Source organism: Mustela nigripes, chromosome 14, assembly GCF_022355385.1.
Source record: "Mustela nigripes isolate SB6536 chromosome 14, MUSNIG.SB6536, whole genome shotgun sequence".
NCBI classification, from domain to species: Eukaryota; Metazoa; Chordata; class Mammalia; order Carnivora; family Mustelidae; genus Mustela; species Mustela nigripes.
Genome location: NC_081570.1, coordinates 29,749,162 through 29,763,168, shown reverse-complemented (window position 1 = coordinate 29,763,168; position 14,007 = coordinate 29,749,162). Strand labels below are relative to the sequence as shown.

Here is a 14,007-nt window from a genome sequence, read left to right as displayed (position 1 = left end):
AGAATCAAGGAGAAGGAGGAAAAGCAAAAGAATGCTAGGGTTCTGGCTCTGCTCTGAGACAACATACGTAGGCAAAGCCAAAGAGAAGCAACTAATAATGGCAATAAATATTTTCCGCCTTTCCCAGCTCCCTGAATCCTGCCCCCACACCTATCTTCTCTTACTAGCATACCGCCTGTGCTACAGTATGTCAGATACTGCCCCTTATCCCTTCTCAACAACATATTTATGCCAGGGCCTTGGCTGCCTCACTCCTTCCCAGGAGCCACCCAAAGGATGATCAGAGAGGAGGCCTAACAGATGAGAATCTAATGCTCCCTCTCTGCCACAGTGAGGGTGGAGGGAAACTGCAGCCCCTGACAGTTCCCCATTCTTCCTTAAAAAGGCAGTATTGGGGGGCCTGGGTGGCTCAGTTGGTTGAGCATCCAACTCTTGATTTGGGCTCAAGTCATAATCTCCAGGTCATGGGTTCAAGCCCTGCAATTGGCTCCGTGCTCAGCAGGGAGTCTGCTTCTCTCCCTCTCCCTCTGCCCCTCCCCTGGGTTCAGGCACATGCTCTCTCCCTCTCTCTCTAAAATAAATAAATAAATAATTTTTAAAGATTTTATTTATTGAGAGAGATACAGACAGTGAGAGGGAGCAGGAGCAGGGAGGAGAGAGAAAAGCAGACTCCCCACTGAGCAGGGAGCCCAATGAGGGGCTAAATCCCAGGACCCTGGGATCATGACCTAAGCTGAAGGCAGACTACTAAGCCACGCAGGCACCCCAATAAAACTTGTTTTTTAAAAAAGCAGTATTATGGGGCACCTGGGTGGCTCAGTGGGTTAAGCCTCTGCCCTGGGCTCAGGTCATGATCTCAGGGTCCTGGGATCGAACCCCACATTGGGCTCTCTGCTCAGCTGTCAAATAAATGTAATCTTTAAAAAAAAATAAAAAAGCAGTATTATATGAATACTGTTATTGTACTTATTAACAATAACAAGAATAAAAACAATGAACCAGTCCTCTGAGAGATAGTTGTTAGAAGCACCTCAAAGCATCTCAACTAAACCACCCTGGTCACAGTTTTCCATTTGGGAAACTAGACAACAGAGGCTGGGATGGGTCCTACATTCTTACCATCTAGAGGCGCCCCACACCAGGGCAGACCAGCCTCTTTCAAACCCAACCCTGACCCCAGAGCTCATGGCTCATTTGTGGTATTTGTGAGCACTGGAGTGTTTGCAGTAGGTCTGGGATGAACTTCCTCATATTACAGAGATCATTGTACCAGAGGACCCAAATCTTCTGGATGTTCTCCCTGCCACGGGTTGCTGGAGAGGGAGGGCCCTGTTACGATCCTGTCCCCACTGCGCAGAAAGATAACAGCCATAAAATCCTACATGACGAGAAAGGGGATTATAGAGAAACTGCCTGGTATCAAAAAGCCATGGAGGACAGCTGCCCTGCCATCCAAGTTGGAACAGAAGATGACCTTTTCCCTGTTGGTCCCATTTCCCTCAGGACTAGGTCTCTTTTTGGGATATCTTCTACTGTGAAAATGATAGCTAAATGAGGGGGGGCCTTCCATTATTTATTCAACTGCTTACACATTCCTCATTGTCTTTTGTCATTTGTAATGTTTATTGTATACTGTAAACTCCTACACGGCATGCAGAGGGTTTATGAACTCTATTTATTCAGTGTTAGAAACTCTACTACATTCAAAGAGGCTCTTAGAGGCATTTTTGCTGCCAGCGATGCCAAGGACAGAGACAGAATCCATACATGCCAAGTGGCATGCCACACACTCACTGCAATATGTGAAACCAGAGGCAAGAGACATGAGTATAAACACACATCTCTGGTAGGACATAGAGAGAAATTGTACCTGATAAGCCAAACCGGGGACTGAAACAAGATCAAAGATTCTCCAAATTAGTGGAGACACACCTTCCACTCCCTGGAGTGACTCATGTCAGGTTTATCCGATACAGAGTCCAAATTTACAAAACAAGGAGCAAAACACAAGCTACACTGTGGGGACCATGCCAGTTAATAACCAAAGGATGCACAGCATGCTAAAAGGGAGAAGACCTCAGTCACTTCTGAGCAGGACCTACCTAATACATCAGGAAATATCCTCTTCCCTAGACTTAAAGGGAAGAACCCAAGCAAGAAGAGGACAAAGGAAAGGGTAACCAATACTCTTTTCAGATATAAAGGTCAGATAAATGCTGTAGGACACTATCGCCATCTGAAAGGTAGTGATTATGCTGAACCTGTTAAGGTAAGGCAGGGAGGACTGTGAGTCATGAGAACAAATCCATCACGTTCGCTGCCCGCCTGCCAAAATAAACAAGGAGGAGGCTGAATATTGTGGAGACAATGGCCACTCTGTCTAGTCTTACAAAGAACCCCGGTCTTCACAAGCCTGGTCCAAACAGACTAGAGAATACTAATCCCACAGCCTTCATGGAAAGCACAAATGTTTCTAAGCTCAACTACCCTGGGAGAGTAGCGAAGCTAGCCTGTGAGATTTATACCCATGCAAAGCATGGAGTTCCCCTCTCTTACCAGTGAGTCCAGCACTCTCCACATCAGATAGTAAGATGAGGATTAAAGACCACAGGTGAGAAAAGCCTTACAAGTCAAGATGGCCCTAATGACAAAAGTCAGATGAAATTTTAAAAAAAAAAAAAAGGTAAGAATCAATCTCTGCCCTGACTTTATGAAATGATAGAAAGGAATGCAAAAGTTATATATTTGGCTCCTGCCCTGAAAGAGCTTACAATATTGCTGGGGGAACAAACACAAGCCAGCCAGAGAGCAATACAAACAATAATCAAGCAGATGTGTTACATTTTTGGGGAAGGACCCCCTATTCTAAAAGAACCACTTATTCTTCCATCAAACCTATGCTGGAAAGCTGATCGTGGATCAATCCTCCTATATGTGTTCAAGTATCTACACCCAGGTCACCTCCCTCTGCAGCTAGACAGAGGGGATGTGCTCATATACACAAGTGCATACACACGTGCACATACGCAGAGTTCCTACTTTCTGCAGATAACTTTGCCCCCCACTTCAAAGACAGGGTAAGAGCTATCAGGGAACATTCCCTCACGTTCCTACACCTGTAGCCAACCACATGCATTCTTGCCTTCCTCCCTTCTAATCTTTTTCATCAAACACATTCCTCTTTTTACTCCAGAACCCATTCTCCCATAGATTATTCTCTCTCTCCTTTGAATTTTATTATATCTCTCCTTCTCTACTGACTGTTTCCAAACAGCACTTAAACATGTTTACATCTCTATGTTACAATAAACAAACAAAACTCCCAACAACCCCTTCCTTCAAATGCCTTCCTCCCCTGTTTCTGCCAAGTTCAGGTTTCAAAACTCCCAGACTCCATATCTGCACTTCTCATTCACTTCCCAACCCACTGCTTTCAGGACTGGGGTTCCCACAACTCTAGAAATGCTCCAGGAAAGGGGATCTTTATATTTTGGAGCCCGAAGTCCTTATCTTGCTTGACTTCTTCATAATCACATACTGTGTGATATGGCCTCCTTCTTGAACTCACTTCTCTCCCTCCTACATCTCTGGGCACTCCCTTTTGCTGGACAGTTTCCTTCAGGGGATCCTCCTTCTCTCCTCCTAAACCACCACCCGCTCCTTGGAGGTCCCCAGAGTTTTTGTCTCAAACCTCTTCTCATGGTACACATGCTCCCAGCAATCTCCTTGTCCACTCCTCTGATTCCATAAGCTGACAACTGCCCATCCATACCTCTCCTGAGCGCCATACTCTGTACAGCCAGCTACCAGCTAGGCACCTCTGCCCAGCATCCCAAAGAAACCTCAATCTCAGTGCAACCCAAACTAACTCCATATCCTTCCTTGCACCAGCACTGCCAGCAAGCCACTGCAAACAACCTCCTACTCTTAGATTCCCTCTTTTAGTGAATGATTATCACTCACCCACACAGAACCCCAAGCCAGAAACCTGCAAGTCATCCTAGGTGCTTCCCTCTCCCCTCATACACCGCACTGGATTAGTTATCAAAACACATGGATTTAACCCTTAAGGAGGTTTCTTGATTTGCCTACTTGGCTGCATTACTACTTGCACAACCTTAAACTCTAATCACTCCCTGCCTAAATTACTGTAACAACCTCCTAACTGTTCTGTCACTGGTCTTGTCCCTGTAATCCTTCCTCGAACTATTGCCAGAGGGAAAATATTTCCAAAATGTAAATCTAATCATAGCCTTCCTTGCCCCAAATCCTTCAATGGCTCCCAAAAGCCCATAGGATCAAATCAAAGCCACTCAACACTTTAAGACTGCCCACTTCTCCCTCCTCATCTCACTTCTTCCCTCACACCCTACATTCCGACCTTACTAATACTCTATATTTCCTCCTCAAGCTCTCTCATCCATTCACTTCTGTTCATGGTTCACACTACCCAGAATGCCCTTTATATGAACTTATGGCCCCAAGTCCCGAATCTCTTGGTTGACAGCTCAGTCATGTCCTCTTGGGTGCCTTCACTGACCCTTTTCCACCCTGGCCCTGGTAGTTACTCCTCTTCACTTCCATCGCACCAGCATTTAGCTCCATGATAGCAATCACTACAATGGATGTTAACCGTTTGCCAGTATGTTTTCCTCATTAAATGTAAGATCAGGGGCGCCTGGGTGGCTCAGTGGGTTAAAGCCTCTGCCTTCAGCTCGGGTCATGATCCCAGAGTTCTGGGATCGAGCCCCGCATCGGGCTCTCTGCTCTGTGGGGAGCCTGCTTCCTCCTCTCTCTCTCTCTGCCTGCCTCTCTGCCTACTTGTGATCTCTGTCTGTCAAATAAATAAATAAAATCTTTAAAAAAAAAATGTAAGATCATATAGATGCAAGGGCAAAATCTTTGTTACTTCAGCACTGTGCCTACTGCCTGGTTCAGAGAAGACATTCAATAAATGTTTATTAATTAAATGAATGAATGGATCCTCCAAATAAGCCCCCTGACACCCTAGGAGATTAGCATTTCAAGATATAATTGAAGATTTTAGAAGGGATTTAAGAGGATTTCTGATGCAATTCTTAGCAGGTATTCCTGGAAACATACAAGGAAACCTGTCCAGAAAATGGGTAGAATAGGTGTTCTGGGGCATTCAGCATTGTTAATTTAAATTAGAAGACTCGGGGACACCTGGGTGGCTCACTGGGTTAAGCATGGGACTCTTGAGTTCAGCTCAGGTCAAGATCTCAGGGTCATGTGATCTAGCCCAGGAATGGCTCTGCACTCAGCAGGGAGTCTGCTTAAGGATTCTCTCTCTCTCTCTCTCCTACCCCACCACCTCCACACACACACTCTCTAAGTAAATAAATCTTTAAAAAAATAAATAAATGACAAGACTTTGAAATACAACCTTTAGTCATAGCCCTAAATTCACAGCCCTATCTTACAAATTCAGAATGGAGTAAAAATCCTCAAAAGAAGATTTTTATACAAGAAGAAAGAGGACTTTATTTTGGAATAACCCTGGCTTTTTAGGGGTAATTAATTATTTTTCTCAAGGCAAAATCTCCTAAAAAAGGATTATCAATATTAAAATCTAAACTTAAGTCCCAGGCACCTGGGTGACTCAGTTGGTTAAGTGGCTGCCTTTGGCTCAGGTCATGACCCAGGACCCTGGGATTGAGTGCCACATCAGGCTCCCTGCTCAGTTGGGGGGGGGGGGGAGCCTGTTTCTCCCTCTCCCACTCCCTCTGCTTGTGTTCCTTCTCTCACTGCATCTTTCTGTGTCAAATAAATAAATAAAATCTTTAAATAAATAAATAAACGAATTAATTAAAATTAAAATAAAAAACAACTTAAGTCCCTGTACCTGTCCAAAATGTCTCTCAAATATACACCTCTCCTCTTTAACATCCTTTAATCTAACCTCATGACACAATTACAACAGTGGCCTCCTAGAGAATAAAGCTCCACTTTCATCCATCATTTACACAGCCACTGCGTTAATCCTGTCCATTTTATAATGGTTCTTTATATTAACATTCAGGACCTTCTCTCCTTCCACCCCTAATCCTGATATCATTCTATTAATGTTTCTCAGTGCCCCCACAACTCCCCACTACCACTTTCCCCAACACAGTATCTGCTTATAAGCTAGCAGAGTGCACTACAATGTGAGCTTATTTACTGCTGTTGACTGACTACAAAGTACAGCCAAAAAAAAAAATCCTTCCTATATATCTCAATCCAACATACTCCTGCGAGCTGAAACCATCTCTGCTCCAAGACACTTCAAGCAAGCTCATTCTTTTCATTGACACAAAGGAATTATGTTTACCTTTCTGAACAAAATTCACAATAGAAATTAGCTATGGTGAGAGGGAATCCAGTAGTACAGCTGGCAAAGCCCTTGCCCAAAAGAAGGATACTGACTGACCAATTAATTAACTTGTCCTAGGCAAGAACCCAAACCATCCCTGATCACTGGCACATTTCAGATGACTGACACATGGTTATGCAGAAGAAAGCAAATTCTGAACAGAGAAAGAAAAATAAATGCTTGTGCCCAATGAGAATAAACTTAACACTGTCACAAAAATTTACGGAGCCACAACAAGCTGAGGGTATCAGACCCCCAGATGGCCAAAGAGGGCCTATCCTTGAGCACGGCATTCTCCCCAGGCAGATCACATCTAGCTGTTGGTTGGCCTGCCTCTTCACTCTCCTCCTACACACACACCACACACACACACTCTAAAACTCTATATACTTTCCTGTATTTCTTATAAATTTCCACATTAAACATATATTACTTTTATAATTGAAAAGAAAATTTTAAAATATGACTTGCAAGTGCTCATATGATTGCCCCTTCTCTCCTGAGAGAAACTCCCTGACAATCAACCACATACAAAAGAAGTATAAAAAATGGGACGCCTGGGTGGCTCAGTTGGTTAAGCAGCTGCCTTCGGCTCAGGTCATGATCCCAGCGTCCTGGGATCGAGTCCCACATAGGGCTCCTTGCTCGGCAGGGAGCCTGCGTCTCCCTCTGCCTCTGCCTGCTATTCTGTCTGCCTGTGCTTGCTCTCTCCCCCTCTCTCTCTCTGATAAATAAATAAAATCTTAAAAAAAAAAAAAAAGTGCCTGCGCTGTAAGAGCATAAAACTTCATTAAGGAAACAATTCTAACAGACATGAGGCAATGCAAAAATAATACAAACAGAATAGAGGTAAGAGACTGAGGCAGACACTGTACAAATAAGGAAGAAGAGGGGTGCCTGAATGGCTCAGTGGGTTAAGCATCTGCCTTCAGCTCAGGTTATGATCTCCAAGTCCTGGGATCGAGTCCCGTGTCAGGCTCCCTGCTCAGTGAGAAGTCTGCTTCTCTCTCTCTCTCCCTCTGCCCCTCCCTCCCTGCTCGTTCTCTCTCTAATATATAAAATCTTAAAAAAAAAAAAATAAGGAAGAAAAGATTAATTTCTGAAGGGGTAAGGGGAGAAAGCTGCATGGAGCATGAAGTTCCCACACTTAGCTTTCATTCTTTTTAAAAAACGTAGGATTTGAATAATCAGAGAGAAAGGCAGAGAGCATTTCAGGAAGAGAGACCATAAAAGCACAGGGGCAGATATGAAGACCTAAGGGGAAGGAATACTGAGACCAGCCCAAATGGAGCAGAGAGCTGTGTTGGACAACAACAGTTGATACAGTTAGGTATGCAGAATAAGTCAAACAATGGAAGGCCCTGAAAGTTAGAGACAAAGAATCAGTGATTCATTATAATTTATTCCAGGAACTGAGACATTCTGGAAGGAAAAATAATATTTTATTAGAAGAAACCCAAAACGAGGCATCTGGCTGAGCATCAACTCTTGGTTTTGGCTCATGTGGTGATCTCAGGGTCATGAGATCGAGCCCCTAGTTGGGCTCCATGCTCAGGATGGAGTCTGCCAGAGAGTCTCTCTCTCTCTCTCTCTGCCCCTCCCTCTTGTAGTCTCTCTCAAAAAAAAAAAAAAAAAAAAAAGTAACCCCACAAAAGTTGAAATAAACATTCTTAGATACTGCATACCAAGCTAACAGGCCTAAAAGGGCTCCTCCAGACCAGAAATGAGCAAATGCCCCAGTAGAAGCAAGACAGACAAGAGAAGCTTAAACTCCAATCAAAACCATGAAAAGTGGGATGCCTGGGTGGTTCAGTCAGTTGAGTGGCCGACTCTGGATTTCAGTTTGGGTCATGACCTCAGGGTTGTAGGATCTAGCCCCCCACTGGGCTCCTCTACATGTAGTCTGCTTGGGATTCTTTTCCGCTCCCTCTGTCCCTCCACCCACTCGTGTGTTCTCTCTCTCTCTCCCTAAAATAAATGGATAAACAAAATCTTAAACAAACAACCATGAAGAGCAAAAGCAGGACCTTTAGCACACCATATAACCTCATCACAACATGGCTCAACATATAATTACCAGAAGCTAAAGGGCCAACCTTATTTAAGTTGGGAGGGCCTTGGGTGTTTTCTAGACCACTGAGAAAAATGCTACAAATTCATCTTGCGTTGTGTTTACCTTGTGACCTTTGATCTTGGAATGTGTACTCTGAACAGTTTTCTTTCTACCCTCATCTCCAAAAACTGGCACTGAAAAATACCAGGATAATAAGGCCTCAGCTGATGCATTTCCCTGGCGTGTATTATGTCACATGCCAGGCAAGCCCAAGATGAAAGCAGTAGCTCCCATAAGCACTGTTAGCACATGCACACATTTTATGATTTCAACAGCATGAATGTGGCCAAAGTTTGTGATTTCCCAGCAGATGGACTTGACTCACTTTCTGAATTAACAGTGTCCATGTCCAGAAGCAGCAATTATTCTACTGTTCTGTCTAGAAGCTATCCACTCCAATTCAAGGGCTGTGTTCTAAAAAGGAACTTAAAAACTGAATTTACATTTAACCAAGAGGCTGCTTCAGAGAGTCGCTTGGTTAAACAATATTAAAGCCTTAGCCTATATTTTCTAACCACTGTGTTAACAAAACTTCATCACTTTGCATTACATTGTTTTTGTATAAAAATTTCAAAGTGTTCCATGGAGCACAAATTTCATATGTTCCATGGAACATGTGATTCTTGATCTCAAGGTCCTGAGTTTGAGCCCTACCAAGGTGTAAAGATTACTTTAAAAAACTCAGAAGTGGAGGGGCATGCCTGAATGACTCACTCACTTGGCTAAATGTCTGACTCTTGATCTCAGCTCAGGTCTTGATCTCAGGGTCGTGAATTCAAGCCCCAAGATGCACTCCATGCTAGGCGTGGAGCCTGCTAAAATTTTAAAAATATGTATGTATTTTTAAATGTCAAAGTAATTTACATACCATGAAACCTCTCCCATAATAAAAGGAAAGGAGAAGAAATTCTCCACAGTTCAGAGATCTAGAAATGTATACCACATAAGGGATGGAAGTATAGTTCAAATGCTAAAAACTAACAGTGATATTAACAATTAAACTATTTTCACAATTATCTCACTTAACTCAGGTCACTGCTGATTTTAAGATTACCTTCTGTGATATAATGTGAAACCATCTAGAAATCTGGGATCCTGGCTCTTAGACAATAATTTAAGTCTACATGCCTAAATGTAACCATGTGTATAATACCTCCCTTACAAAATATTATAAAGATCAAATAAGATAATAAATATGAAACTACCTTGTAAAAAATAAAGTGTTATCTACATGGAAGTTTTTCTAAATCTTTTTTTTTTTTTTTAAGATTTTATTTATTTATTTGACAGAAATCACAAGTAGGCAGAGAGGCAGGCAGAGAGAGAGAGGGGTGCCACCCAGGTGCCCCTACATGGAAGTTTTTCTAAACATGAATTGCCTAATATGTGCCAGGAGGTCATGAATCTCATGAATCCCAAGGAGTTAGTATTATCATTCCCATTTTAACAGATGTGAAACCCAAGGGAGATGTTAAATGGCAGAACTAGGACTGGACCACAAGACTAAAGAAATTCAAAGCCTCATCTCTACTATATTGTGCTGTCTTGCTAATTTTGAATGTTAAATAATGTGCAGACCCTTCACTCCTTCTATACAGTAAGTTCTTTAAGTTCTTTTTTGTGATACAATAAATAAATATTGGTCATAACTACTTTGTATAATCCATGGGACCTACTGAGAACTCTGAAGTTTTTAAGTACCAGATAGCCCATGTTACCAAAGTTGAAATGTGAATGTTTTTTACTCCTAGTTGAGCCTGGCATATAAAGAATCTTTAGTCTATAAGGGCTTTGTGAAAACACAAAATCTAATTCCAGTCAAATCAACTTACACATTACCCTTCTATTTAACCAACCACCAGGAACCTGGATTGTGTTTCTTTTTAAACTTCTCTAAAATCTAAAACTATGCCCATTTGTGGCCTGCTACTTCCACAGAGTTTGTCCCGACCCCAGGGAAAGAATCAGATCCTCGTTCTCCTACCTCTCTGTTTTTCCTAGTTTGCTTTGGTGTTCACAAGGACCTCAATCCATTGAAAGGAAAATTTTGCAAGTGGCCCAAATCATCTGGATGAAATATTCCTCAAAACAAGGCATGTCTCTTTTCTTTGTTTCCATGTGTACAAAGCAACCATCTGATTACTAGCTTCATAATCACTACGGTACAAGGAAAAGGGTGTCCCAGACAGCAATATGAGTACTCCAATCACTGGGTAGGTATGTCCTCTATCACGAATTAATAAAATTGGTATGCTTGTTGCTTTTTTTTTTTTTAACTTTTAACTTTCAATGACTCCCCCGCTGCCCATGGAATAAAGCCATAAAAAAAATCTTTATAAGTTGGACTCTGGATCCTTTACAGTATCATCTGCTCCCAAAACTCTTGCTGTTTGTTCATACCCAACTACTCACATTCTGTTCCTTGAACCCACCCCTCCATTCACTTTTACCTTCAAACCTTTGCATGTGGTATTTATTCCTGTCTTCTCTCCTCCCCACCCTCTTCCATCTGACTAAATTTCATTCATCCCTAAAGGTCCACTCAAGGGTCACCTCCTTTGTCAAATCTCCCAATGAACCCCAAGTGGAAATATTCATCCCTCCTTTTACTTCCACAGTCCTTTATACATACTTCTGTTCTAGCACTTATAGTATTATAATTACTTATTTGCATAGGTCTTTCCTTTGTTAGATGTGAATAACCAAGGGTAGCAACCAGATCTCACTCATTATTCTGGCATCTCCAGCGCCTAACACTGTGTTACTTGCAATAGGTACCTAATAATTGCTTTTTGGAGAACTGTTAAGAACATGTCCTGGCTCTGCTGGTTGCAACCCACTCTGAAATGTTAGGATAGAAAGTTATTAGCTACTACGTCCTATTTGCTGGACACTCAGGCTCTGAAAGAACCTTTGGGATATTTAGGAAATGAGAGAGAGTGTTTATGTCCATGCTGAATCACCTAATCCTGCCAAAACCATGCTCACTACCAACACACAGGGAAATGGTTGCCAGGCACAATTATGGAAAATCCATGCCTGACAACCATTCCTAATACAGCTGCAATACATACTGTTCTACTCCCTTCACAAAGCAAATGCATCACTTCCCTTCTAGCCTCTGCCCCTTCCAGGGACAGTTTATGCAGCTGAAAACTTTAGCTCTCCTGAATACAAAAATCCTGTTTCATTTGTAGAATGAGGTGACTATAAATTTACAGCAGAGAGAGAGAGAGAGAGAGATCAAGATCCAAGGAATCTGGTGGCCAACCAATGAGAGCCTAGCACCCCAACATCATCAGTATCTATTTCCCCAAGTCTCTCCAAAACTAATTCTGGTCTTTGTTCTCACAAAGTACACCCCTGCTCACTCTGTTGATTCTAGCTTAGGCTAAGTGTTCTCCCATAAAGGCAGTAAGGGGATTTCTAAGTCTGGAAAATGCAAGAATTCCATACAGCAAAGTAACAAAGGCCTGGATCCTAATCCACCCTGACTTCCCAGTGAGAATGATGCAGTTGGGGGGGGGATGAGAAATTCTTCTACAACTATCATAGAGCAGCCTGTACAACCATTCAAACAGCTCAAGTTAATTTATTTTGGCCATTTTCAACTCATTCCTCCCAAGAAAGAGATCTGTGCCTGGAAAGGATCAAATTCCTACACACCTGATCAAAGTTTTTCAGAGGAAACCAAACTAAGTGAGCCAGCTAAAAGGACTCTCCTGAAACCAGCCCTACTTCCCCCTTCTTTCCTCCTTTCATTTGCTAGGAATCCAACTTCCTTTCAGTTGGAGGCCACCAGCAACATGATCCGGCGAGGTGCTGAGATTGAGATTTCTTCACCTATTTGTGTTATAATTCTGCGAGCTGTTAAAGCTCTCACAGCCCAACACAGGCACAGAGTGTCCTCTCTTTGAAGAGCGCAGTGTTGCTCCAAAGCCTGCGAGGAAACTTAAGGGAACTAACCATTCACTTAGCAGCATTTTTTCAATGAAGTTCAGCAGTACAATCTAACCTCTTTGTGCTCTGAAATGAACCACATTTCTTAAAAGAAAGACCACAGGGGGGTGACAGAACATTTGCTGCAGGCAGGGAAACCTGGACAGCTTACAGAAGCTGATGCAGAAGAGAACCAGCAGACCTCCTCAGCAGGTCCCTTTCAGCATTTCATTTCTCTCTCTCTCCTGCTGCATTCCCAAGCCACAAGGGAAGAAAAAGAGGGAGGGTTTTACAGCTTCTGCATTAGTTTCCCTTCACTGGCTAGGTGTCGTAAACAAGTATGCTGGACTCAGTCATAAGGGCTGAAGTTTCCTTCCGATGAAAAGAAACTAGAGGCCCAGTCACAAGGGCGCCGCTGAATAAAATAGGAGAAAAGTGCTGCCTCTGAAGTTTCGGGGGGGGGGGGGGGATCTCCCGGGCTGGAAAGCTCAACTGGCACACAAAGCAAAAGCCCAGCCCTGGATGTTCAAGATCAGGGCAGGGGCCCCCGGGAGCGCGCACCCCGGCCTCGAGCGCGAAGGGCGCCTCGGGCATCAGGGGACACGTCGGGGAGCCGCAGTCCGCAGACCCTCCGCCTGTCAAAACTTTCTCGCGGACACCCAGGCCTTGCAGGAGGCACTGGAGTGCGGGGCTGCGCGGCCAGAGCGCCTCCCGGCTGCCACCCGAGTCGACGGCAAGCCTTTCGGTGGGAGGGAGAGCGGCGGCAGACCCCCGCCTCCACCGGCTCGAAGCCCCCGGGGCTGCGCGGGGGAGGAGGCCTCTCCCCAAAAGTGCACACTCACCGACCCCGGCCGCCACGCGACGGAGCGGAGACTGAGGGAGACAAAGGGGGGCGAGAGCCCCCGGGCGGGCTCGCGGCCGCCCGAGCCTCGGCGAGAGGAGCTGGACACTCGGAGCGGACCGGGAGGCCTCTCCCGCCCGACTCCTCCTCCTCCCCGGCAACTCCCTACGGCGCCGGGGCTCGGGAGGCAGTCCCCGGGCTCGCCCCCTTCCAGATAGTAGGGCGGCTAATGTAGCCAGCGTTGGGGAAAGCGCCGTCTCCCGCAGGCTTATCTCAACTCCGCAAATAAGCTGGCCCGAGAAAGAGCAGGTCCGGGGCCAGCCCCGACGCCGGGGTGGGCGCCACCCCGCCACCCCGCCCGGCCGCCCGTCCCTCGCCGCGCCGCCCGCCGCACCTTTGTAGCGCTCCAGGACATCCTCGTACGCCTGCACGAACTCCTTCTCCTGGCTGCGGTTGGCCGGCTGCTGACCCGGCACGTAGCCGGCCATGGCCGCCCGCGCCGCGCTCTCCCCGGGCCCCGGCGAGCGCCGGCTCCAGGCCCGCGCGCTGAGGCGGCGGCGGCGGCGGCCCCAGCCTCGGCCCTTTGTGCGGCTCGGGGGCGGCGGCGCCCCGGCTGTCCCCTTTCCGCTGTCCGCTCTTCGTCCGCCTCGCCCGGCCTGGCAGTAGCACTCTGCTCCTCAGCCTGCCCGCAGCCGGCCGCTCGCACTCCGCCGGTCCCGGCTCGCGTTTCCGCCTCCC

The 14,007-nt window shown here is 45.3% G+C and overlaps 1 protein-coding gene across 19 annotated transcripts in view; it reads right to left on the bottom strand.

Annotated features, from left to right (window-relative positions):
- The window catches only part of MACF1 (microtubule actin crosslinking factor 1), a 338,037-nt gene that overhangs the window by 309,957 nt on the left and 14,073 nt on the right, over positions 1–14,007 (bottom strand). The window contains exon 1 of one of the 19 annotated variants that reach the window (XM_059377362.1): positions 13,664–13,783. The exons of the other annotated variants lie outside the window; for them this stretch is intronic. Coding sequence (XP_059233345.1) covers positions 13,664–13,757 — 94 coding nt within the window. The 5' untranslated portion in view covers positions 13,758–13,783. Of the gene's footprint in view, positions 1–13,663; positions 13,784–14,007 lie in introns of those variants that run through there. 19 annotated transcript variants of the gene reach the window in all.